The sequence below is a fragment of the Haliaeetus albicilla genome, chromosome 10, assembly GCF_947461875.1.
Source record: "Haliaeetus albicilla chromosome 10, bHalAlb1.1, whole genome shotgun sequence".
In the NCBI taxonomy this organism is placed as follows: Eukaryota; Metazoa; Chordata; class Aves; order Accipitriformes; family Accipitridae; genus Haliaeetus; species Haliaeetus albicilla.
The window spans coordinates 34,862,163-34,885,753 of NC_091492.1; the positions used below are offsets into that span (position 1 = coordinate 34,862,163).

General features: G+C 41.2%; 1 protein-coding gene across 15 annotated transcripts in view; it reads left to right on the forward strand.

Moving 5' to 3' along the window:
• Positions 1 to 189: 189 nt before the first annotated feature.
• LOC104315585 (E1A-binding protein p400) overlaps positions 190 to 23,591 on the forward strand; it is a 54,216-nt gene continuing 30,814 nt past the window's right edge. For 9 of the 15 annotated variants that reach the window (XM_069794939.1, XM_069794941.1, XM_069794943.1 and 6 more), the window contains exons 1-18: positions 190 to 324; positions 2,408 to 3,761; positions 5,974 to 6,084; positions 11,904 to 11,991; positions 12,409 to 12,516; positions 13,216 to 13,595; positions 13,847 to 14,149; positions 14,945 to 15,130; positions 16,544 to 16,684; positions 16,793 to 16,871; positions 17,152 to 17,204; positions 18,316 to 18,373; positions 19,064 to 19,153; positions 20,386 to 20,493; positions 21,263 to 21,456; positions 21,644 to 21,821; positions 22,488 to 22,624; positions 23,001 to 23,170. In XM_069794939.1, coding sequence (XP_069651040.1) covers positions 2,439 to 3,761; positions 5,974 to 6,084; positions 11,904 to 11,991; positions 12,409 to 12,516; positions 13,216 to 13,595; positions 13,847 to 14,149; positions 14,945 to 15,130; positions 16,544 to 16,684; positions 16,793 to 16,871; positions 17,152 to 17,204; positions 18,316 to 18,373; positions 19,064 to 19,153; positions 20,386 to 20,493; positions 21,263 to 21,456; positions 21,644 to 21,821; positions 22,488 to 22,624; positions 23,001 to 23,170 — 3,707 coding nt within the window. In that variant the 5' untranslated portion in view covers positions 190 to 324; positions 2,408 to 2,438. The remainder of the gene's footprint in view (positions 325 to 2,407; positions 3,762 to 5,973; positions 6,085 to 11,903; positions 11,992 to 12,408; positions 12,517 to 13,215; positions 13,596 to 13,846; positions 14,150 to 14,944; positions 15,131 to 16,543; positions 16,685 to 16,792; positions 16,872 to 17,151; positions 17,205 to 18,315; positions 18,374 to 19,063; positions 19,154 to 20,385; positions 20,494 to 21,262; positions 21,457 to 21,643; positions 21,822 to 22,487; positions 22,625 to 23,000; positions 23,171 to 23,591) is intronic. The other 6 variants (XM_069794947.1, XM_069794952.1, XM_069794953.1 and 3 more) reach the window with 3 other exon arrangements.

Here is a 23,591-nt window from a genome sequence, read left to right on the forward strand (position 1 = left end):
CAGCGCTCCCTCTCCCGCCGTCCACCCAGGGCGCGGGGGCCGCCCCCCTCCCTCCCTCCTTCCTCCCGCCCGGGGCCCCGGCGGAGCCCGGGGACGAGCGGCGCCCGGCGAGGCGGCTCGGGCGGCGGCGCGCATGCGCGGGCGGCGGCGCATGCGCCGGGCGCGGTCCGGACGGCGGGGCGGCGGCGCAGGCGCCGGGAGCCGAGCGAGGCGCAGGAGGCGCGGTTTGTCTCCTGCCGGCGCTGGTAGCGGCTGCCGCTCCGGCCGCCCCCCGCCCCCGCTTCCTGTGAGGAGCGAATGGAAAGTCTGGCCCCGGCGCCCGCGGTAAGTGGGGCCCGCCGGGCTCGGAGGGCCGTGGTGGTTGCGGGGGGGGGGGGGGTGGCGGGCGGCCGGGCCCCGCTGCTCCCCGCAGGCCTCGGGCCCGAGGCCCGGCGGCACCGGTCCCGGCGGCTGGCCGCGGAGGAACGGGCCTTCCCCGCGCCGCCGCACGGCCGCTGGGGCGGGGGGCGCCGTGCCCGGGGGGGGGGGGGGGGGGCGGGCAGGGCCGGCCGCGTCCCGCCGCGGGGCGGGGAACGGGACGACGAAGGGGGTTCGGCGACGCTTCCCGGGGCGCTGCCCCTGCCGGGGGGGAGCTCCCGCGCGGGCCTCGGCGGGGGAAGCCCCGCGCGAAGTTGGGGCGCTGGGCGGTCGCCGTGGGCCCGGCCCGTGGGCCGTTCGCGCAGTTGGGCTTCGGCACACAAAAGGCGATCCCTTCTCCCCGGGCGGGCAGAGGCCGGCAGCGCGCTGGTGACGCTTCCTTATCAGCGTGTAATTAATTAAGTGTTTTCACTTGGGCCGTAAATGTTAGCGAGGTATAGGTAATTAAAATAATAAGACCTCGTTACTGGCGATAGGTGATATCGCCGGGATCTTAATTATTCGGTACCAGGGCTACGAAAGAGTCGCCGTACCACGAAGTGTTGCAGTATTATTAAATCTGCTGGAAAAGGTGCCTGTAAGGAGCGGAATTTTTTTTTTTTCCTTCCCGCCCTGCTGAGGGCTCTCCCCCAGATTTGAGCTCCGCGGAGCGGCAGAGGGGAAACCTGTCCCCGCTGCCTCCCGGTCCCCGCGCAGGCTGCGCCCCGCGGTACCTCCCTGCCGTGTGGGATCCCGCACTCCCGGGCAGCCCCGTTCCTCTCCTGCAGCCTCCTGCCGCTAGCACGCGTGTGGCAGCGCTGCTCTGCTTCCTCGCCTTCCCGGGAAGCCGGCTCTTTTCCCGGGGGCAAGGAAGGGAATATCTCCATCCCCAGGGCTTGAGCAGATTGCTGCGGATAGCCCAGGACGGGGGAGCGGAAGGGTTGTGTTGTGTTTCCCTGCCTCGGCCACGGGCGAGGAGCGGGGCGGGCAGGCAGCCGCTCCATCGCGTCCCTTTCCAGGAGTGCTGCCGTGTTGGATGTGCTGCTGCCCGTTGCCGCTTGTAACCCACTCGGAGTTGGGAGCAAAGAGGCGTGGCAGCGTAGTCGTATGTGTGTTTGGCCTGGAATGCCAAAAATGAAACTGTCGTTTTCAAAATATGAGAGAGATTTTGGAAAAAAAAACCCAACAGGGTTCATTTTTCTTCTGCTGCTACTGCTGTGTGACACCCAGCACTGAATCTACCTGTCAGTGCACGTCAGTGGAATTTTTGTTTGTCAATGACTGAAATATAAAACCAGAATGTTTTGGGATTTCTGGATAGCTCGGCTCAATAAACGGCATTCTAAATGAAATGCAGTTTTGGATTAATTTTCATCTCCTTAAGGGGTTGGTGTCCTGAAGGAAAGAGAAGGCAGAGTTAAGTATCAAAACCAATACTTTTTCAAACATCTAGATGATTTGGTAGGGAGATTTTTCATGATGCATTTTTTCTTCAGTAGCTAGAGCAATAAAGTTGAATAGTCTGTGTCCATTTTTATCATATTTTTAGTTATTGTTGAAGAAATGTACTGTACGTTTTAAGCAACTGTTGTGTTATCAAGAACATTGTATTAAGTGTTAAAAGCACTGAAACATGGGGAATAATGAGCACAAAAAAGAGTAGATACTTTTGATATTGGAGACCGTTGATTCTTGAAGTTCCACAGAAAGGGAAGAAGGACTTTTTTTAATTATTTGAAGTCAGTCTAACTAGCTAAGAGGAGCATATCATTTGTAAAACTATTCAACAGCACTTTGTTAGCTGGAGAAACGTATGGGAGATTTAAGTGAGTTTTTGTGGTGCTGAGGGTTTTGGATAATTTGACTGAGGACGTAAAACATTTTAAGTAACTCCAAAGACAGGATAACCGAGTTCTTACTATAAGGTAGTCTTTCGAATAGTAACTAAATAGTTTCAGTTGCAGAAATATTTTCACCTTCCCTGAATTTCTGGTTTTGTGTATTTCTTTAGCGTGTACTGTAAAAAACCTAGAACAGTGAGGATGCACCATGGTAATGGTCCTCAGAATGCCCAGCGCCAGCTCCAGAGGTCCAGGTCCTTCACAGGCAGTGAGGGAGAAGAGCAACAGCCAAATTTGCCCCAGTCACCTGCAGCTTCTTTTGCACCTTCTGCAAGTCCATCTGCACCCCAGTCCCCCAGTTACCAAATACAACAGTTTATAATGAGTCGAAGTCCAGTAGCTGGGCAGAATGTGAACATCACGCTGCAAAACGTTGGACCGGTGGCTTCAGGAAACCAGCAGATAACCCTTACCCCGTTGCCAATTCCAAACCCGACATCACCGAGTTTTCAGTTCAGTCCTCAGCAGAGGCGGTTTGAGCATGGATCCCCATCGTATATTCAAGTTACTTCACCGCTGCCTCAACAAGTTCAGTCTCAAAGCCCTACACAGCCTAACCCTGTGCCGGTGCAAACGTTACCAAATGTTCGGGCAGGCACTCCAGGCCCTGGCTTGGGTATGTGCAGCCAGAGCCCCACTAGAGGATTCGTAGATGCTAGTGTGCTTGTGAGACAAATCAGCTTGAGTCCTTCAAACGGTGGACACTTCGTGTATCAAGAAGGACCGGGAATTGCACAGATTGCTCAAGGAGCTGCTGCACAAGTACAGCTTCCATCTTCTGGGACACCTGCTACGGTACGGGAACGCAGGCTTTCACAACCTCATTCGCAGTCTGGTGGCACCATTCATCATCTCGGTCCTCAAAGTCCTGTAGCTAGTGGAGCAAATATGCAATCTTTGACTAGCCCGGGCCATATTACGACCACCAGCTTGCCACCCCAAATCAGCAATATTATCCAAGGGCAACTTATGCAACAACAGCAGCAAGTGCTTCAGGGACAGCAGCTGGGTAGACCCATTGGATATGACAGGACTTCTGGTGGATTGATAGCGGGAGTTGGAGGACCTAGTGCGTTTGGAATGACATCACCGCCTCCTCCCACAAGTCCTTCACGAGCCACTGTACCACAGGGGCTGTCGAGTCTTCCTCTTACTCCTACAGTTAATACGACGGTGAAAAAACAACCCAAAAAGTTGGAGGAGATTCCTCCTGCCAACCAAGAGACTGCTCAAATGAGAAAACAATGTTTGGATCATCACCACAAGCAGATGGAAATTCTTAAGGAAACTTTTAAGGAATGTTTGATTGAACTGTTTTTCCTGCAACATCTTCAAGGGAATATGATGGACTTTTTAGCTTTTAAGAAGAAACACTGTGTTCCACTGCAAGCATACCTGAGGCAAAATGACTTGGATCTGGAGGAGGAAGAAGAGGAAGAACAATCTGAGGTCATCAATGATGAGGTAAGAAATCTGTTGGTTAACGTTTTGGAATAAAATCGTAGATGAAGTTGTGGCACCTGGATTGTGAAGTGTTAGAGAATGCGACACTACCTGAGAAATAATTTTTATTTGATTAAGTATGGCAATTTTTCTTTAAATAGTTGGTCTGAGAGAATGCAGTTCTGCTAGGTAGTGCGATTCGACAGGTCAGCTTGAGCGTGCTGTTAGATGTATGTATTTAAAAGCAAAGAATAGAGAGGTGAAAGGAGCTTTCACTGTCCTAGTTGGTGTGTAAGGCAGCACACAGATAAAGATGGCATTGGTGTGGAAGCTGTTTTAAGCTATCAGAATGAATATGAATTGGAATCATAGATTAAATTTCACTTACTAGACTTACACAAACCAAAAAAGAATGAGCAAACAGTTTTGTAAGAGTCTTGTAACCTTTACTTGACTCATGTGATTTCTAACCATAGATGTTACTGAAGTTCAGTCTTGCTGTGGCCAACAAAAAACCTGAATTAATCTAGTTACTCAGAGAGAACATGTGAATCATAACGTATGTGGGTCCATAGTAATGAAGCAGGTTACTTAGGCCGTCTTAGAGCTCTGTGCATGTACTGCTGTCTAAATGATTAAACAAATAGCACTTTGAGACTGGACATTAACACGTTAACTTTGTTATTTATGCAAAGGTTTAAAATTACTAACTTGAATTCACTGTTTATTAATGGCAAAGGACTTGAAATAAGCTTGCCACAGACAGACGCCTTGAAACTTTTCCTGCACGTTTGTACCCATTCGTGTAGCTCTTGACCTGCAGCACCCCGTGGGTGCTGGAGCAGTGCGTGTCTTGGGCAGACCCTACGTGCAAGCCTACATGACAAGTGGTTGCAACAGAGTAGTTACCACTGATGCCACCGAATCACTTGGCACTCATAAATATCTTTTAAAATTTGTAAAAATATGTATCGGTGTATAGTTGCCAGTTTGTACTAAACCAAATCAAACCTGCTATGTAAAGAAACTCATATTGCTTTGAAATATCTGCTAGAGCTGAGTGTCTTCAGTGAAAATTGATGACTCTTTTAGGTGTGAATCATTAGCGATCATATCTTCAGTTGGAATTTGTGGGAAATTTTGGCAGTATAACAGCTGAAGTTTAATTTGTTTATTGCTTTGTAGTCTAAACTTCTTGACTAGGAAAAATGTATTTCTGCTTGTGATAGTTATTGATAATTTTGAAGGAATAATTTCTATATATAGTAACATAAAAGCTAGCCTGTTATTGTAATTTATTGACAATGGGTATTCAATATCTTTTTTTCACCTGGTTTGTATTTTGTCAAATTGTTTAGGTGTTCTTGTTGGGTTGCGTGTTTGTCAGCTGAAATACCAGGTATTTTGAACTACAGTATGCACATTTTGAGAGATCTTTAGCGGGTGTAAATTGTATACGTTCATTGAAGTCAGTGGTGCTACTACAATTTACATCAGTTGAGGCTCTACCCCTCGGTCTTTCGGGTTTGGAGTTTGCTGTACTTCACTGCCTTCTTGTGATGGGTCATCTTTTGTTTGTGAAAGCCGCTTGTCCGTTTAACTGCTGGAGAATTTTGCAAAGTGCAACAGCAAAAGTCTTTTCGTGTTTTCGAATGATGAATCCTTTTGAAAGATTAAGACATCTTTTGAGTATGTTCTTTCTTTGTATTTTTTTGTCGTCTTCTCTTTTATTTCCCCCTCCCCTCTCTTTATCACTTTCTGCTAAAGCAACGCACTTCATCCCTTGCCTGGAAAGGTTGATCACTTTGGGAATTCAAGGGGAGAGCGAATGGTGGCTGTGCTCATTGCTTAAATAAATGTTGGAGCTCTCTTAAGTTCAAACTGTCTGTCATGCTAATTTGTTGTCCATTAGGAGCAGCAATCATTAAACTTAAAACACACTTTTATGTTAACTGGATTTAAGAAAAGGTTTCCAGTGACAAGAAGCCACTATAAATAGTCAAGGCTGTACTCTGTTCTGCTATTAAAAGTGAGACAGAACTCTTAAAAAACAGCCTGCGCTCAAACCAAGCTGCACTGATGGCGGTTTAGTTATAATCCCCTCTTCAGTGAGGTACCATCAGTACAAAATGAGTGTGTTGAACAGTTCAAAAAAAAAAAAAAAAAGAAGAAAAACTTTTAAAAAGAAAATGATTCTCCCTTCTTTTTTTTTTTCCCAAAATATTTCTCTCAGGTAAAGGTTGTGACAGGAAAGGATGGGCAGACTGGTACTCCTGTCGCTATAGCAACCCAGCTTCCTCCAAATGTTTCTGCTGCTTTTTCATCCCAGCAGCAACCATTTCAGGTACTTTTCAATGGTTCTAAAATGTAGTTTCATCCCAGATTTTTTTTCTTCATTCAGATTTGATATTTCTTAGATGAATTAGAATTTTCCCAAAAGCCCATGCCTTATCATCTGAACAAAACAAAAAAAACTTTGCAATCTTCAAATGCATCAGTATTAATGAAGCCTTGAGTTAAGGAAGTTAAATCTTTGTCTCCAGGTTGCTGGCTTATTTCATTAACTTTCAGCTTGAATGTTTTCACTTTGGTTTGTTTTTCTTTTGTTTCCCTAATGCATTTGGTTCATTTGTGCATTCTGCATAGTGATGATATGGATTCTTTTGTCTGTGGCATTGTAATTGTGGATTTCTTCTAAATTTCTTTTCTTTTTTTCCTTACCTATTAAAGGTTTTGAGTATTGCTACAGAAGGTTTTGGATTTGCCTTCCCTGAAATGTTTTAAACAACAATAATAACCTCTGACATAATTTTTTAAAATAACTGCTTTCCATTAGCTCTACCATAAACGTTGGGAAGAAGAAACTTGAAGTGCTTATTTTTATTATATAAGTCCTATTTTACAGGTTTTTTCTTTTTTTTTTTTTCATGAGGGAATACTGAACAAAGTAAAGAAAAAAGTGTGATAACCAGTTAAAATTTTTGTGGATCAGTGATGATGCAACTTTTTAAATTCAGGCTAGTATGGGTTTATGCAGCTACCTTCAACTCTGTGTTACCCAGGCACCATTGCTTATATATACCCTGAGAAGTAATATACCCTAATTCCTCTGCAACTAAAATATTTGCCTTTTATCTCAATTATATGCGCTTAGCAGGTGTTACAGGCTGAATTACTCTGCTGTACCGTTGAAGCCGTACAGTCTCTACTGCCTTCATGTAGGTTTTGGAAAATGGAGAGTTAAATGAAATGTAAAATGGGTTGTATTCCCGTGTATAACAAATGGGATGTTCACTGTGATATTTTACAAATGAGTTGCATAGTAAAGGGGCTTGCACCGAGAGCTCTTTGTTATGGCCAATACCGACATGTCTTGGAAGTCTCCTTAGGTCATCAGGCTTCATCTAAGCTGTTTAAAATGTGTAATATATCAGGTTATTTATTACAGTGATTAGGGTTATTATCAAGCTATAACTCCAGCAGCGATGAAGTACTTTTGAAAGTATTACACCATTTTAGACCTGTTTCAGGGAAACTAGCAGGTTCATGCTAAAGAAGTCAAAACTCTGTGTAATTGTGATGATACCTTTTAGCACAAACTGTTAACAGAAAAGTACCGTCTCTTTCCATCAGTCTTTCTCTTTGGAACTGTTTATAGAGAAATAATGTGTCCCGATCAGCATCATCATTCAAATTTGAGTGCATAAGTGCAGCACTCAGAATGATTATTGTGGGCGTGCTGCATAATCATGACCTCCGGAGAACTACATTATTTTAATTAAAGTTAGGACAGTTTTAGTCTAATATTAGTGGTATGTGACTACAGTTTATAAAGACATAACATCTTTTCTCTTTGAAGTGTCTGGCCTAAATTAAGTGGTGATAATGCAGACAGCTGGGAGGCATACTCTTAAGAAAATGTCAGTCAAAAATCCTAAAGTAGAGATGCAGCCTGAAACTGTGAGTATGCAATCATCCAGAGTAAGAGTGCAGGTGAAATAAATGGCATTTGAAGCAGAGTTTGGAAAACATTCTTTCTTAAACTGATGTCCCAGAAAGAATTTGATGCAAATGGGACATAAGCTGCATTTAATTAATTCAGTAGCATTGTACAAAATAAGTTTTTGTGACTTTTGAAAATTCTGTAAATGCCTAAGTGTATGATGCTCTGCCAGACACTGGCTGTTGGACTTGAAATATGCTGCATGTCTGCCTTGTGAGAAGACAAATATTTGAAAACTTAATCCATATTGAGTGTGAGATGGCAGCAGACCATTAGGGAAGAATATAAGTCAGACATTCTTATAACCAAAATTCGCATCTTAATTATAGAATGGTTTGGGTTGGAAGGGACCTTAATGATAGATCATCTAGTTCCAGCCCCCCTGCCATGGGCAGGGACACCTTCCACTAGACCAGGTTGCTCAAAGCCCCATCCAGCCTGGCCTTGAACACTTCCAGGGATGGGGCATCCACAGCCTCTCTGGGCAACCTGTTCCAGTGTCTCACCACCCTCACAGTAAAGAATTTCTTCCTTATATCTAATCTAAATCTACCCTCTCAGTTTAAAGCCATTACCCCTGGTCCTGTCACTACATGCCCTTGTAAAATGTCCGTCTCCAGCTTTCTTGAAAGCCGCCTTTGAGTACTGAAAGGGCACAGTAAGGTCTCCCTGGGGCCTTCTCTTCTCCAGGCTAAATGACCCAAACTCTGTCAGTTTGTCGTCACAGGAGAGGTGTTCCAGCCTCCGATCATTTTTGTGGCCCTCCTCTGGACCCACTCCAACGGCTCCATGTCCTTCTTATGTTGGGGGCCCCACAGCTGAACACAGTACTCCAGGTGGGGGTCTCACGAGAGTGGAGTAGAGGGGGAGAATCACCTCCGTCGACCTGCTGGTCACACTTTTTAATGCAGCTGTCGTGGTTTAACCCCAGCCAGCAACTAAGCACCACGCAGCTGCTCACTCACTCCCCCTCCTCAACTGGGCAGGGGAGAGAAAATATAACAAAAGGCTTGTGGGTCCAGATAAGGACAGGGAGAGATCATTTACTATTTACCATCATGGGCAAACCAGACTTGACTTGAGGGAAATTAATTTAATTTATTACTAATCAAATCAGAGTAGGATAATAAGAAATAAAAAATAAATCTTAAACCACCTTCCCCTCACCCTTCCCTTCTTTCCAGGCTTAACTTTACTCCTGATTTTCTCTACCTCCTCCCCCTGAGCAGCACAGGGGGATGGGGAATGGGGGTTGGGGTCAGTTCATCACACGTTGTCTCTGCCACTCCTTCCTCCTCAAGGGCAGGACTCCTCACTCTTCCCCTGCTCCAGCATGGGGTCCCTCCTACAGGAGGCAGTCCTGCACAAACTTCTTCAACGTGGGTCCTTCCCATGGGCTGCAGTTCTTCACGAACTGCTCCAGCGTGGGTCCCTTTCCTGGGCTGCAGTCCTTAAGGCACGGACTGCACCAGCGTGGGTCCCCCATGGGGTCACAAGTCCTGCCAGAAAACCTGCTCCAGCGTGGGCTCCTCTCTCCACGGGGCCACAGGTCCTGCCAGGAGCCTGCGCCAGTGTGGGCTTCCCATGGGGTCACAGCCTCCTTCGGGCATCCCCCTGCTCCGGCATGGGGTCCTCCCCGGGCTGCAGGTGGAGATCTGCTCCACCGTGGACCTCCCTGGACTGCAGGGGGACAGCCTGCCTCACCATGGTCTTCCCCACGGGCTGAGGGGAATCTCTGCTCCAGTGCCTGGATCACCTCCTCCCCCTCCTTCTGCACTGACCTTGGCGTCTACAGGGTTGTGTGTCTCTTACATGTTCTCACCCCTCTCTCCGGCTGCCGTTTCTGTCCCACAGCAACTTTTTTTCCCTTCTTAACTCTGTTCTCCCAGAGGCACTACCGCTGTCGCTGATGGGCTTGGGCTTGGCCTTGGCCAGCAGCAGGTCCATCTTGGAGCCGGCTGGCACTGGCTGTCTTGGACATAGGGGAAGCTTCTGGCAGCTTCTCACAGAAGCCACCCCTGTAGCCTCTCTGCTACCAAACCCTTGCCATGCAAACCCAATACAGCAACACAGGATACAGTTGGCTTTCTGGGCTGCAAGCTCACATTGCTGGGTCATGTTGAGCTTCTTATCAGCCAACACCCCCAAGTCCTTCTCCTCAGGGCTGCTCTCAAGCTGTTCTCCACCCAACCTGTATTTGTGCTTGGGATTGCCCTGACCCATGTGCAGGACCTACAGGCTATAACTGTATTGCTAGAGTGGCTGCAGATGCCCTCAGAGCAGCAAAGAGATTGGATGCTACTAATTCATAGCTATTGATAGAATCTGAGTGACGTGAGAGATACTCAGCTCGAAAAGGAGTTTTTGAAACTCAGTCATTTTAGGTGATGTTGGCTATGTTTATTAATACCGTTCAATGAAGCTTTGAAGGTGCAGGGTTGTGACTGCTATGGTGTATTTCAATATAGACTGGTGTTTACTTCCTTAGGCTTAATTTACATTGGTAGAATTTGTATTAAAAATCAGAGAAGAAAAGACCTGTGAATAAACTAGAAGATTCTTTTGGGAAATTGTTGTCTTTGCTATGTTGTCATAATAAATTCTCACAACATTTGCAAACCCTTACTGTACATCGATATGGCAAGGGCTGTCACCAGCAGAAAATTGCACTTGGAGAACTTGAGTGCTAAATTAGCTCATTTTCTAAGCTGTAGAGGCTGCCATACATAAAGCCTGTGTTTGTGTTTTCTGATAGAATCTCTTAAGACCTTTCTTGGGTTAGCCCTTATTTTTCTCATATTAAGTTTCATAGTAGAATATTGGGTATAGCATGGCTAAATATTGAGGAGAATTGAAAAATATGACTTGGAAACTCACTGAAAGGCATAGGGCTTGCACAAACACTGACAGACATTAGTAAGTATTTGCCAGTAGTGCTGAGGGCCCAAAGAGCATGGAAATAGTCACGTACCCAAACTTGTTTTCTTCAATAACCCTGTACATGAGTCCTCCGTCTGAGTTTGACGCTGAAAAGATTATCTAGGATATATTCACTGCCATCGTTGCCAATATTAGATGTAGTAATTTTAAAATAAAGTTTTAATGCACTGTAATCTTAGTGAAGCTAAACTCCAACTTGCTGAATCAAACCCTGCTGATTTCTTTTGCATCTCAGTATCAGTAGTGCCCTTCCAGGCCTGTTAATTCATAGTTCTGTGATGTTTATCCTGAGACAAAATGTCTAGTAATTTCTGATGAGCTCTGATGTCACATTAGCCTTATGGCAGTATTGTGTTTCTCCTCATTGAGTTTCTTCATGGTACTCATTTTGCCAGCTGTGCAAACAAGTACAAGTCTAGGATCTGGAAAACTGGAATTGGAACTTGTGTAACTTGGCTGAGATTCTTTTATTCACTCTTCCAAATCTTAGCAGTTTTTCCTGAAATATTTCAAGGCTAACTCTCATGGAGCTCTATCCTGAGAGTGACAGTGGTGGAGACTCAAGTAAGCTTAAACTGTCTTCAGGATGAGAGTTAACTTGTGTTACTGATCTTTCACACAGAGTGAAAAGGATTAGCTTTCACAAATGTATTGACTCTCATTTCTTACTTTTGTGTCTTGGTAGTTATGACACAGTTTATGTGTAAATTCTCTTTCCTCATCTGATTTCCCTTCTAATTAATCCTGTAATGAAGTCACCATGTTTCATTTTTGTCACGTCAGCTTTTTATTGCAGCTATATACTATATGAATGCATCCTTTTGACTTCATTGCAGCATTATGCAAATAATGAAGGGTAATACACTAATGAAAATTTCCATTTATTAAAAGAAATAAAAAATATTGTGCAAGTTTATTTTTTACATATCCCATTTCCCTGGGTTTGGTATCACTTTTAATAAAAATGTAGATGTGTATTATTTATAACCAACCATCAGTTTAGTTACCATTTTAAAATTTAAACTCAACGAAGAGCATCTGTGCATTATGGACATCTAAAACTTTAAAGCAGACATTGAATAAGTCTTGTTTTCTTCGTTGTACAACTGTTCTGAAGGATTTGTTCTGTGCTGGCCTCTTTAGATCTGTTTGTAAAGTACATCTTGGTGTTAGACTATCTACAGATTGAACTTTTGTGATTTGTTTTCTTTTTCCAATAGCAAACGCATACAGGGACTCCAGTAACGGGGACTGTGAACACCATAGAAATTGAAGCTTTTAAGAGACAGCAGGCACTTGCACCAGCAGGTACGTTCCGCAGACAGAATTTCACTTTGGTTCTTTTCTTTTTTTTTCCAAACAGTTAATGGAGCCCACTGTTCTGTAACTCTTGAAGTACAGTTTTGCCTCACCTTGGGAAATGCCAGATCCTTAGGACTATCTGTTGTGAATGGTGCTGTGTGAAGAGTGCACTCCACTCACAATATATAGGACTGGATTTGGCAGGCATGGAAACATTGTTAGGTTGATTGTTCTGGCTAAGAAGATTGGAGATGGCCAACTTGAAGTTAGAGGGACTCTGCCCTTGGAGCATGTTCTTCATAAATGCTACACATGTATAGTAGTCGTAGCTTTCTGAGCTGATGTTGGAATCATGTGTAGTTGCTTTGTAAAATTGAACCCATTCCATTATACCATGCCATAAATGGAATTTGAATATCACAGATTCGTCTAAGAGACCACGAATTGAAGTGGGCCGTCATGGGATGGTTTTTCAGCACCCGGGTGTGGCTTCAGGAGTTCCTCTTCAACAGCTAATGCCAACGGCACAAGGTACTGTGTCACCACATGCCAATTGCACATTAATTTAACAAGGAGATGTTAGTGATGGGACTAGAAACTTGGGCTTCCAGCATTCCAAGATCCTAGTCCCACCACACACTTCTCCATGTAAATTAATACTTGGTATGCAATGCCTGGTTTGTTTAAGGAGCTGAGTGACGGGCTCCAAAGGTGCATGTGGGCATGGAAATACGTCACAGGTGCTGATGCAAAATGGTTAATCTGAGAATTCTGGAACTGAGCCAATGATTTATGAAAAGCAAACTTCCTAATTTGCAACATCATGACAAATTTATATTCATTAGTCATGCCAAGCTTTGGAATATGTGTTAGAGTGAATGTGTTAGGAACTAAATATTATTTAGACTTGATGCTGTTATTTTAGGTTAAATTCCATTAGCTCACCGATCTTTTTTTTTTTAAGTATAAGAAATTCAGAAGACATATAATGACTTTTTTTTTTATAGTTACTGTGCTCCAAATTTTAGTTGCAGTCCTGTGCATGAAATACTTTGTTGTTTATTGTAATAGTGATTTATTTTGTGATTGTGATGTGGTATTTTCAAGTGATGGTGTCTTGTGGCAAAGTAAGTAACAAATCGGTCTATTTGCAGTTGATTCCTGTTTATATTAGTAAAGATCATTGGATGTTTTAGTTTCATCTGTGCTGTGTTTCCTCTTGCTTTGTAGGTGGAATGCCTCCCACTCCTCAAACCGTACAGCTGACTGGACAGAAACAGAGTCAACAACAGTATGACCCATCTAAAGGCCCTCCTGTGCAGAATGCAGCAAGTCTGCATACACCTCCGCCGCAGCTGCCAGGGAGACTGCAACCTGCGAATGTTCCCATGACATCTCTCCCAGCTGCACTGCAGCTTTCACAGCAGCAACCACAGATAGTGGAATCTCCAGCTCAGCCTCAGATTCAGGTGAAGATCCAGCCTCAGAGTGTACCCCTGACTTCTGCTCCACTTCCAGCACCACTTCAACAGCAGGTGCCACCAGCAATCCATGTGCAAGGACAGACACAAAATCAAGTGTCACAGCCACAAGCTACAATACAGCAACAGGTATGTGAACTTTATTGGGGTGAAAATAGGTTTGTTTCAATGCTCAGTAAAATCTAAGAACACTGTCTTCCTGAAAATACAGGAAAAATGTTAACGTTTTTTAATTCCAATGGACACTTAAATCCTTTCCTTATAAAAATGCAGGTGTACATTTTTTATTAAATTAAAGTCTGCATTATGTTCTGCTGTAGTGTAGACGAAGACAGTATTGAATCCTAAACTCATCACTAACAAATGTGTTTCTTGGGCAGACTGTGACTCTGACACGACCATCTGCAGATTCTGCTCAGACTTCTCAGCGTCTTACGGCAAATACACTACCACCTACCTCATCCGTTGTGCCAGCAACTATCTCAGGCACAACACCGCCTTCTGCATATCCAGTACAAACAAACAGGACCTCTCCAGCAACTAACAAGTCCCTGTCTCCTATTGCATCAAAACCCCCAGGCTTAGCAGTAGCAGCAGCGCCTAAAACACAAAGTCCAGCTCAGAATGCGGCAGTATTACCACAGGACAACTCTCAAGACAAGCTTGCTGAGCAAGTAAAGCTGGTAAGATTTTTTGGTTTTCCCTGAAATTTATGAACAGTTAACACATAGATAACAATTAACATGATCGATGTGTTTGAGTTATGAAAATGGGCTATTTTGGGGAGGAGGGGTGGTGTGTGTGGTGGTTTTGGGCTTTTTTTTTTTTTTTTTTTTTTTTTTTATTCTGGTTGCCATACTGACTTTTGCTTTTATGGGCATTCAGAGAAGTTGAAGACTTACTGGTCTTCATACTGTTGTTGCATTCTTTCTCTTTCTACTATATTGATTCTATCTACTTATTCGAGGTGACCGACCGCAACCTTATTTATTTTTATAGCTAACAGGAGGTGTTGTTTTGCTTATTTAACAGGAACATCATAGAGAACTTGTTTTTTCACAAAATCAAGCAGTATTAATAATGAAGATGTATTTATCTTCTGTGGATAAATACATCTGCAATTTCAATTTATGAAAAAAAAAAAGAAAGGATTATTTGGTTGCGGTTTGCATATGTCTCTTAACTTGTTTTTTGTGCTGCCCAGTGAACGTTTTTTATCCTGTTATTTAATAAAGTACCTCTTGTAATACAGGTTGAAGTACTGTGATTCTTTTTACGTGTAAGTTGAATTTAGTCCCGTAGTTTTTTCATTGATGCAGTGTTCAGACTTGATTTTTGTAATGCATGTGTCATGCTGTTACACCTTTTTTTACTGTCAATTATTTTGATGAAGTGGCAGCAATTACTATTTTTCTATTTGGCTACTATTTTAGGTGCATTCTGCAGCTTCATTGTAACTATATGTACTTCTTTTTAAGGAAAATCAAATCCATCAGCGAATAGCAGAACTGAGAAAGGAAGGTTTATGGTCCCTCAGGCGATTGCCTAAACTCCAAGAGGCTCCAAGACCAAAATCTCACTGGGATTATTTGCTGGAAGAAATGCAGTGGATGGCAACTGATTTTGCCCAAGAGAGAAAGTGGAAGATGGCAACTGCTAAGAAGGTACTTGAAAAACATTTTTTGACTCAGAACAATTGATCTTGGTATCACTCAGCTTTGTAGCAAAGCTATTTAAATAATCTTTTTCTACAGATAGAAGTGATAGGAATATAAGGCACTGATTTTTAACTTAAATGAGAAGCCATGTTGTCAGCTTTGGATATTCTAGCATTTGAAACAGACTAGATAATTGTATTGATTGTGATAATTTTGGATTTTGTGGATTTTATTCCTCTGGAAATCAAATAACTTGTTTAGGGGTCCCAGTCAATTTGTTGACTGTGTCATACTTAAAAAGTACAGCTATCATGCCTGTCTCACAAGTCAGTTATTCCCTCTCATTGAAGAATAAATGTAGAATTTTGTAAATAACTTCCATTGGGTGTGGTTGTCTGTCTAATTCTTCTTTCTTAATCTCAGAAAAAGATGAAGGAGAAACCATGGAGTTCTAAGGACAGCAGTGGAAACATGATAGAGAACTGTTTCCATAGGGGAAGAGAGCAGCACAGTAGGAATAATTAAGTCAGTGATGGAATGAAAATTGGGGTGGTGTGAGATGAAATATGTAAAATCTGTTTATTTGCAATAAGCAAGAGTTTTGTATGGATTCTAGCAATGTTGCATCTTCTTTTGATACATTTATGACCAGTTTGGGGTAATGAAGAGAGCAACTGAAGGTCATTAGTTTAAATTGCCATGTTGTTTTCTATTGTATATTCTGAAATGATGGAAACTCGGAACTCTCTTCCTTATAAGCAAAGTATTGAAATAGGTGTATCATTTTGTAAAACAAAGATCTGCATTTTGTATATAATTTAAATCTGGATTTGAAGCACTTATTCCACTTGTGGCCAATGGTGGGTTTTTAAGAATAGGAGAAACAGGAAGGGCAAATGTGATATGATCCTTCCCCTGGCAGTATGCTTCAAACTTCTCGAAGTCAATGTTTTAGGGACCTCCTGAGCTAAAGGGTGCAATCGAGTCAGTCTTTAACAGACATTAACCAATCTTTCACTCATGTATGTACACTCTTTTTGAACTCATTTTACTTTTCGTTTCTAACATTTTGTGCTGTGATTTCTATGACTTCATATGTGCTGTCTGAAAAAAATGTTTTCTTTTGTGTGTTTGCTGCTAATTTCAGTAGATTTTTTTCTAATTTTTGTATTAAGAGAGAGTAGTGGGTTAAGAGTTTCCTACTTGATTGCTTAGTTACAGTTCTTGTATTTTCTTTTTTCCTTTGAATTTCTTGTCTGTTGTTTTACTGGCATGATAAGAATTAGAAATATAGGAGGTAAGTGCTATGTGTGTAAAGCTATGGTCGACATCTGGGTGCTGATAACCACTATAATGTTAAAAAATGCAATGATGTGTTCTTTGAGATAACCTAATTCAGTATCTCTCATGGTATTTTAGATGGTAAGAACTGTGGCTCGTTATCATGAAGAAAAGAAACTTAATGAAGAGCGAGCTAAAAGGGAAGAACAAAACAAACTAAGGCGAATTGCTGCATCAATTGCTAGAGAAATAGAATACTTCTGGTCTAACATTGAACAGGTAAAATAGCGAGTTATTAATAACTTGTGCAAGTTGTACTGCTTTTTTCAACTTCAGTGATTTATTTATAAAGTGTAAGTGCTTTATTAGACTTGATTTATGTTTCAGGTTGTTGAAATAAAGCTGCAAATTGAATTTCAAGAGAAAAGGAAAAAAGCTTTGAATTTAAAGAGAATTTCAAGGAAAGGTAATTGTATTCCATTTCATAAGAAATCCAGTATAAATTCTGACGGTATTGTTTCACGTAATTTCACTCAGTGGAGTTTAATCTTGTTGGTGTAGAATTGTGAGATGCTAATAATAGGTTGTAAATAGATCTGAACTATGAGATATGGGGTTTTTTCATGGTTTTGTGCTAGATTTTCTTAATATTTCTTGTGTTTTATGTTGAATGCATTTAAAGTTCATGTAAGAAACGTAAAAATGGTAAGTGACTAATGCATACATCAAGTATAATAATTTTCCAGGTAAGGATACAAAACCTACAGAAGACCTTTTATTGGAAAAAGAAAGTGAAATGGTAAGTCTTTTTGTTTCTTAAAAAACCCATCAGATTAGTTTAAATATGACTACCTGTATGAAAATTTTTGAGAAATGGTGAAAAAGTTTTTATAAACATGAAGTGTTTTCCTTAAATATACGGTGATGATAAACGGATTTCTGTGTAGTTACTAACAATTGACCATATGGTCATAAGCACAAATGTAATTTTTTTCTGGTTACGAACGACAGCTTTTAATGGAGAAGTAGATTGCAGTTAATACATGTCTTTTAAAGTAAAAATTCATACTTACTGAGTGGCTTTGAATCATTCGTTCTAAGATTGCAAGACCAAAAAAACGTACAAACTAATTGCCAATTCATTTTGGGCAGGAGTTTCATCTACTGTAACCAGGGGTAAACTTTGTGGGGCATGAAAGCATGTTTTCAGCTGTTCAATGGTGGTTTATCTACTGAGAGATGTAGGTATATGTTACAGAATGGATCAAACTGAATGAAACTTAAATATCTTCTGCCCTAAACAAAATGTGTGCTAGGACTCCTTGGCTACATCTATGCAATTGGAAAAAATGGACAAGTGATTGTTCTGAGGCCCTGAGCCATCTGGCATGGCACAGCTGATGCCCACGTGCTGAAATGCTCCCCTTTCACCAAGCAGAATGCCTGCATCTAAATTTCCTGTTTGTTAGGAACAAGTTTTAGCATGTGTTATCAGCCAAACTGTGGCCTAGCACTGTCTGTGAGTGTTAATTTGCACAGGCCAAACCATGCTAGAGAGTATGCAGGACAGCTGAGAGTGAACAGTTGTAGGCCTGTGCCATATCTCTTTTTTACTGACTAGTGAAAGTTTAGTCCTTGATTCCAACCTGGGTAAGAGTTTTGTGCCTCAGTAATGTTTCTAAGGGAAAGAGTGTACTATGGCTCTGTGCCACAGCTGGACCTGAGTAATTTGAACCACAGAAGCAGAGTATCTGTTTTTGCACGACCAGGAAAGGACTAATAGGTGTTAAGTGTCTATAGCAAATGTTGTTGCGATTGCAAGGCACTTTGTGCTTTCTTTAAAAAAAAAACAAACAAGAAACCTCCCTTTGTTTTTTACTATTTTGAATATTTTAATTATTTAATGCTAGGGTTCTTCATCATCTGGAAGGAAAAGAAAGGCAAGCACATCTTTGACTGATGAGGAAGGTGAGTCACTTTTCAAAATTGTGCATCTATAGTGTAGTACATAAGTTGTATATTAAAACCCCGAAACCACGGGTTTTCAGTCTGTTACTACATGGATGCAATGCTTTTCACAAACCAAATAGCAACCTTTATCCATTTCTTAGAGAGATTAGACAGGCGGTTAGATAGTAAATTTTCCTTAAAAGAGCTTCAGTGAAAATTTGAAAATAAAATTTTCCCTGAAAACACACTGGCATCATTGTTAGTGGATTTTAATTTTTTCTGTCCTCATTCCTTCGTTTCTTAAACCTTACTAGTGGTCTTAAACTTCTTTTGAGGATTTCAGACTGAATTACCCATCTAGTTCAGTTCCTTTCTTGTGATGACATCTGTGTCATGTTTCTGACAAAGAAAATCCCCAGTTTAAAGCTACAGAATAATCTGTCTCTGGTGACCATTGTCAACCAACATTTAACAGTTCAAGACTGCCTTCTGACCTGAGGCAGAAGTGCTTCTCTCCTTTTCACTTATCTTTTAAGTTCTACATATAGTTGCTTTCAGATTTTCTTGGTTTCCATACACGTCTCATTCTTTTTGAATCCTGCGAACTTGTAATATTCTATACTAGTACACTTCAGGGGTATATAATTACAAACTTCCTGAATTGTTGTGTAATTTGAATGCCAAGATTAGCATTTATTTTTATTTTAGTTGAAGATGAAGAAGAAACAATTGAAGAACAAGAAGCTAAAGAAGGAAACATAAACCATCAAACTGAATTGTCTAATCTAGCCAAAGAAGGTAGGTATATAGCTTGATTCTTCTCTGTGGTGGGCTCTGAAACAACAGGTGAAAAGACACAGCAGTTATTGTATTTGTAAATAGGGTTATAGATGAGAAGTTGAATGCATTCAGATGTTCAGTCATATGTAATCTGAATTTATTTTTTTCTGTTTGGAAAGCTGTAGCAGTTTATGGGATAATGATGGACATCTGTACTTTATAAAGCAGTCTGTATACTTATATACTAGTTATCACACAAAGTGGCTTGAGAAAAAGTATTTCTCTACTGAAGCACTGCATTTCTTCAAAACCTCACACCAAAAGAATCTCAACCTAAGTTCTAGGAGTGCATCATAAGTACTAAAAACCAGAAGTGTATCAGATTGAACATGAACATTTTATCATCAACTGTCCTGAGTATCTCAGACAGGTTTTGTGACCCACCTGATAGGTCTGAAAGGGCCCTGAAGTGCTGGTCTGCGGGGCGGTATAAGTGCTTGAAGGTAAGGGGCTTTTAGGAACAATGCTCTGGCTAGCAGCTCTCTTTCATTAGCAACATAACAATAACTGCTATGGGGAGCTTGATGTATGCAAAGCATCCCATAGGGATCGCTTCACTTATTGTGGTAAAAACCTTGCTGATTTTTAGAGGCAAGCTTCCCATTAAGCTAAGCCCGCCTGGCAGTTAATATGCAGTTTCTAAATCTGTTTGTTTGGTCTGTTTGGCAGCTTAGTGGCTGCAGCCAGCTGGCCAGTTGGAGGGATTATAACTCTTGGCCAGTCAGCCAAGTTCCTAATGAGGATGTTTCCTGATTGATTGGCCACCACCAGCATGCACATTCCTGCTTCAACAGATCAGACCAGGGATCGTGGAGATACTGTTTAGCAGGGTTGAGGTACAGCTCAGTTGTGAAATTCTGAAGTCTTGAACTGTCTTCCAACCACTCAGCTGGATTTGATGCCCCTACCTCCCCAAGCAGTGGTTTACTGTCAGTTTGTATGGTGGGTTTGTAATATAGTAAAAAGTACTCTGGGTGAGTAAACTGCTTGATGTAATGCCAAGTGTTCTCTGTAATCGAGGTCATTAAATAAATATTGCCATCATCCACCTAATGATTACCTCTTCAATTAACTTCTGATTAGCAAACTGGCTTTATACAATTCTGAAGAATATAATGACATTAAAAACAACGGTATTGATTGTTACAAGTTTTGATATTTTTAAACTTAAATCCTTTAATGACCTTCAGCTGAATTGCCTCTGGAAGATTTACTAAAGATGTATGAAGGTGCCTTTGCAGAAAATTTTCACTGGCCCCAGCCGAAGCCTGACAGTGAAGAGGATAGCAGTGAGGAAGGTAAATTACTTTTTGTTTAGAAGAAGTTGTGCTGACTTACAAGGTGAAATAAGTTGATTGGCTCTTCAGGTCTCTGTTAAAAGACATTTTATACTAGGGGAAAACAAATATTGAGTGAATCACATTTAAAATGTTATTTTTTAAGTGAAGAAGAATGTTATATATAAGAATGAATGGAAAGTACAGTGGCTTTCTTGCTAAGCATTTGGAATGCTCTTTAGAAAAATTAGTCTTATTCCTGTTATTACTAAGTATTTTTGGATAGTGGTCTGTGACGAATTTCTTCCTTTTTATTTTTTTTTTCATTTCTCAGTTTATGAAAAGAGGGTGGTGTTTGCCTGTCTTAAAGTCAAGAAGTATGAGATTCTCAGGAACAATAGTGAGCCATAGAAGAGCCTCTCTACACTGAATTAAACAGCACACTTCATAGCTAGCTATTATTACACATTTGCTGTCTGTTCTGTACTAACGTGATGATAGAATTACATATTTGAGGGTAGGTTTTAAGTAGCATTAGAGGACCTCCCTAGGACTTGTGAAAAGCTAATGGTCATGTTAGCATAGCTAGTGTGAATGTCTAGAACATGAACATGATCCTGAGCGTAGGCTATTTTCATTTTACCTTGACTAGCCTGAAAATCATGAAATTGTTTTTGAAAGTTAGCTGCCTCCTTTTAGACCCCTGTCTGAATTCTAACCGTCTCAATTCCTTTGCGTAACCGCTACTGACGTTTATTTTAAATGCCAGTGTAATTTTTCTCTCTCATAGAAATGGAAGACCATATCTCTGATAGGGAAAGTCCTCAGAAAGAAGTTGTCCTCATAGACTCCCTTCTCAGCATTGACCAGTACAAGGGTATAGACAGATCAAGTCCTCCAAAGAAGCATATGCGAGACATAGCAGAAGTTGCTGCTGCAGCAGAAATGCTGTTACCTAAAGGCAGCTCTAGGATAACAACAGCGGTAAGACTCCGTATTTTCTGCTACTGTCTGTGCTTTTACATAAAGAATGCTTTTTTTATGATTATGCAGATTTTAGCAACAAATTACAATAAATATTTTCTAGTTATTAAACTATAGAATGGTTATGCTTTATGATATGGTCCATGAATTTAACTCAGAAAAAACTATCAAATCATTCACATTACAGGTAAAATACAATACTCCATCACTGCTGTATGGGCCTCTCAGAGAATATCAAAAGATTGGGCTGGATTGGCTAGCAAAGCTGTACAGGAAGAATCTCAATGGCATTCTGGCAGATGAGGCTGGGCTTGGAAAAACAGTGCAAATTATCGCCTTTTTTGCCCACTTGGCTTGTAATGAAGGTAAGTTCATTTGCCTAACAATTTTAGACAGGTACTGGGCCAGCATTATCTTTGTGAATTGTAGCCTAGGGTCACGTTTTTTTCTGCAGAACCGTATCAGACTTTAGTTGATGCACAGAGTAAGATTATGCCAGAAAAACTTTCTTAGATTGTGTGACATAGGGGTGCCTTCTTATCAAGTATACTGTTTGATCAATCTGCTGTTACCTTCTAGGTGACAAAATTCTTCTGAAGCCTAGTTTTATTAACATAAAAAAGCCTTACAAATTGTTTAATGACCAGATGGCCACAGATGGTTAAATTCAAGGAGTAAATATGAACAATTGGGCAAGTGTGTCTTGTATATCATCTCAGATATTAATAATAGTATTGTACTGAGGATGGTTTAAGAATATAAGTAAGGCAAAGCTTGTTGTGGAGGTAATATCTCGTATTCAAGCAGTTGATGTAGTTGACGGAAAAATAGATACTAGGTACACAAGGGGTACTTGAGGTCTGAAAAATAATAAAGAATAGATTAGTCATTAAAATACCTCTGTTGTTATTTGATCTAACTTTTAATGATGAATTTAGCACACTGCACTTAAAAATCAGAGGAGAATATAAGCCACATGAATTGTCAGGAGTCTCTTTCTACTGTTAACTGCTATGTTTCGCCTTCTGTAGGTAATTGGGGCCCTCACCTTGTTGTTGTACGGAGCTGTAACATACTGAAATGGGAGCTGGAATTGAAACGCTGGTGCCCAGGCTTGAAAATACTTCTCTACTTTGGCAGCCAAAGGGAACTTAGGGCAAAAAGACAGGTACTGTATTTTGCAACTCTTTCACTGTTGTATTTAGCATTTTAGATGGCAAGATCTTTAACCTGCATTTATCTGTATGTTCCTTACATCCTGATGGGATATGAGAAGTTTTTAACACTACAAGTTGGTTTACGAAGAGATTCACACCTAATGGTTCTAGATTTTCAAAGGCATTTTTAGAACTCCGTGGTATTGAGCAATATGTGCAATACTTAACCTGCTTTCTGAACTGACTGTAATTCAAAGGCCAAGACTGTCCTTTAGAACGCTCTGGGTCATAGCATCTTTCTGTTCTTAGTGAAGAAATAGCTGGCTGTAAGATACCTGAGAGTTCTGCCTTAATTTTTCTGTCTCATCCTCTCTTTCCTTTTTGTAGGAATGGACAGAACCCAACAGCTTCAATGTGTGTATCACTTCCTACAAACAGCTGTTCAAAGGCCACCCAGCGTTTATGAAAATGCGATGGAAATACTTAATAGTAGATGAGATGCAACAAATAAAGAACATGACTGAGAAACACTGGGAGGCACTTTTCAGTCTCCGCAGGTATGGAGCAGAAAATCGTTTTCCTGCTGGCAGTGGGTTTTTCTCTCTTCATGTCACACAGTTCTCTCAACAGAAAACTGAGAAAAAACCCTCTTGATTTGGTCTGCCCAAATTCTTGTGCAACATGCACTTGCAGAGGTGCCTTCAGTTGAAACAATTAGGATTCAGAGACATGGTCAGGATGTTTCTGTTGCCACTGTCATAACACTGTAACTCTTCTTTGCTGATACTCTGTGGTCCCAAACAGATCTCCTTGTGTGTTCTGATACTCTGCAGTGAGGAAGTTAGTTTGGTGGTATATTCAAGACTAAAAAGATAATTTATCCTAGATTTAATTTTATTAGCAGTACTTATTTCCTCTGTGTATCTGACAAACCTAAAGCTACACTAAAGTATTTTTGAATATTGGTGCCCTTTTCAT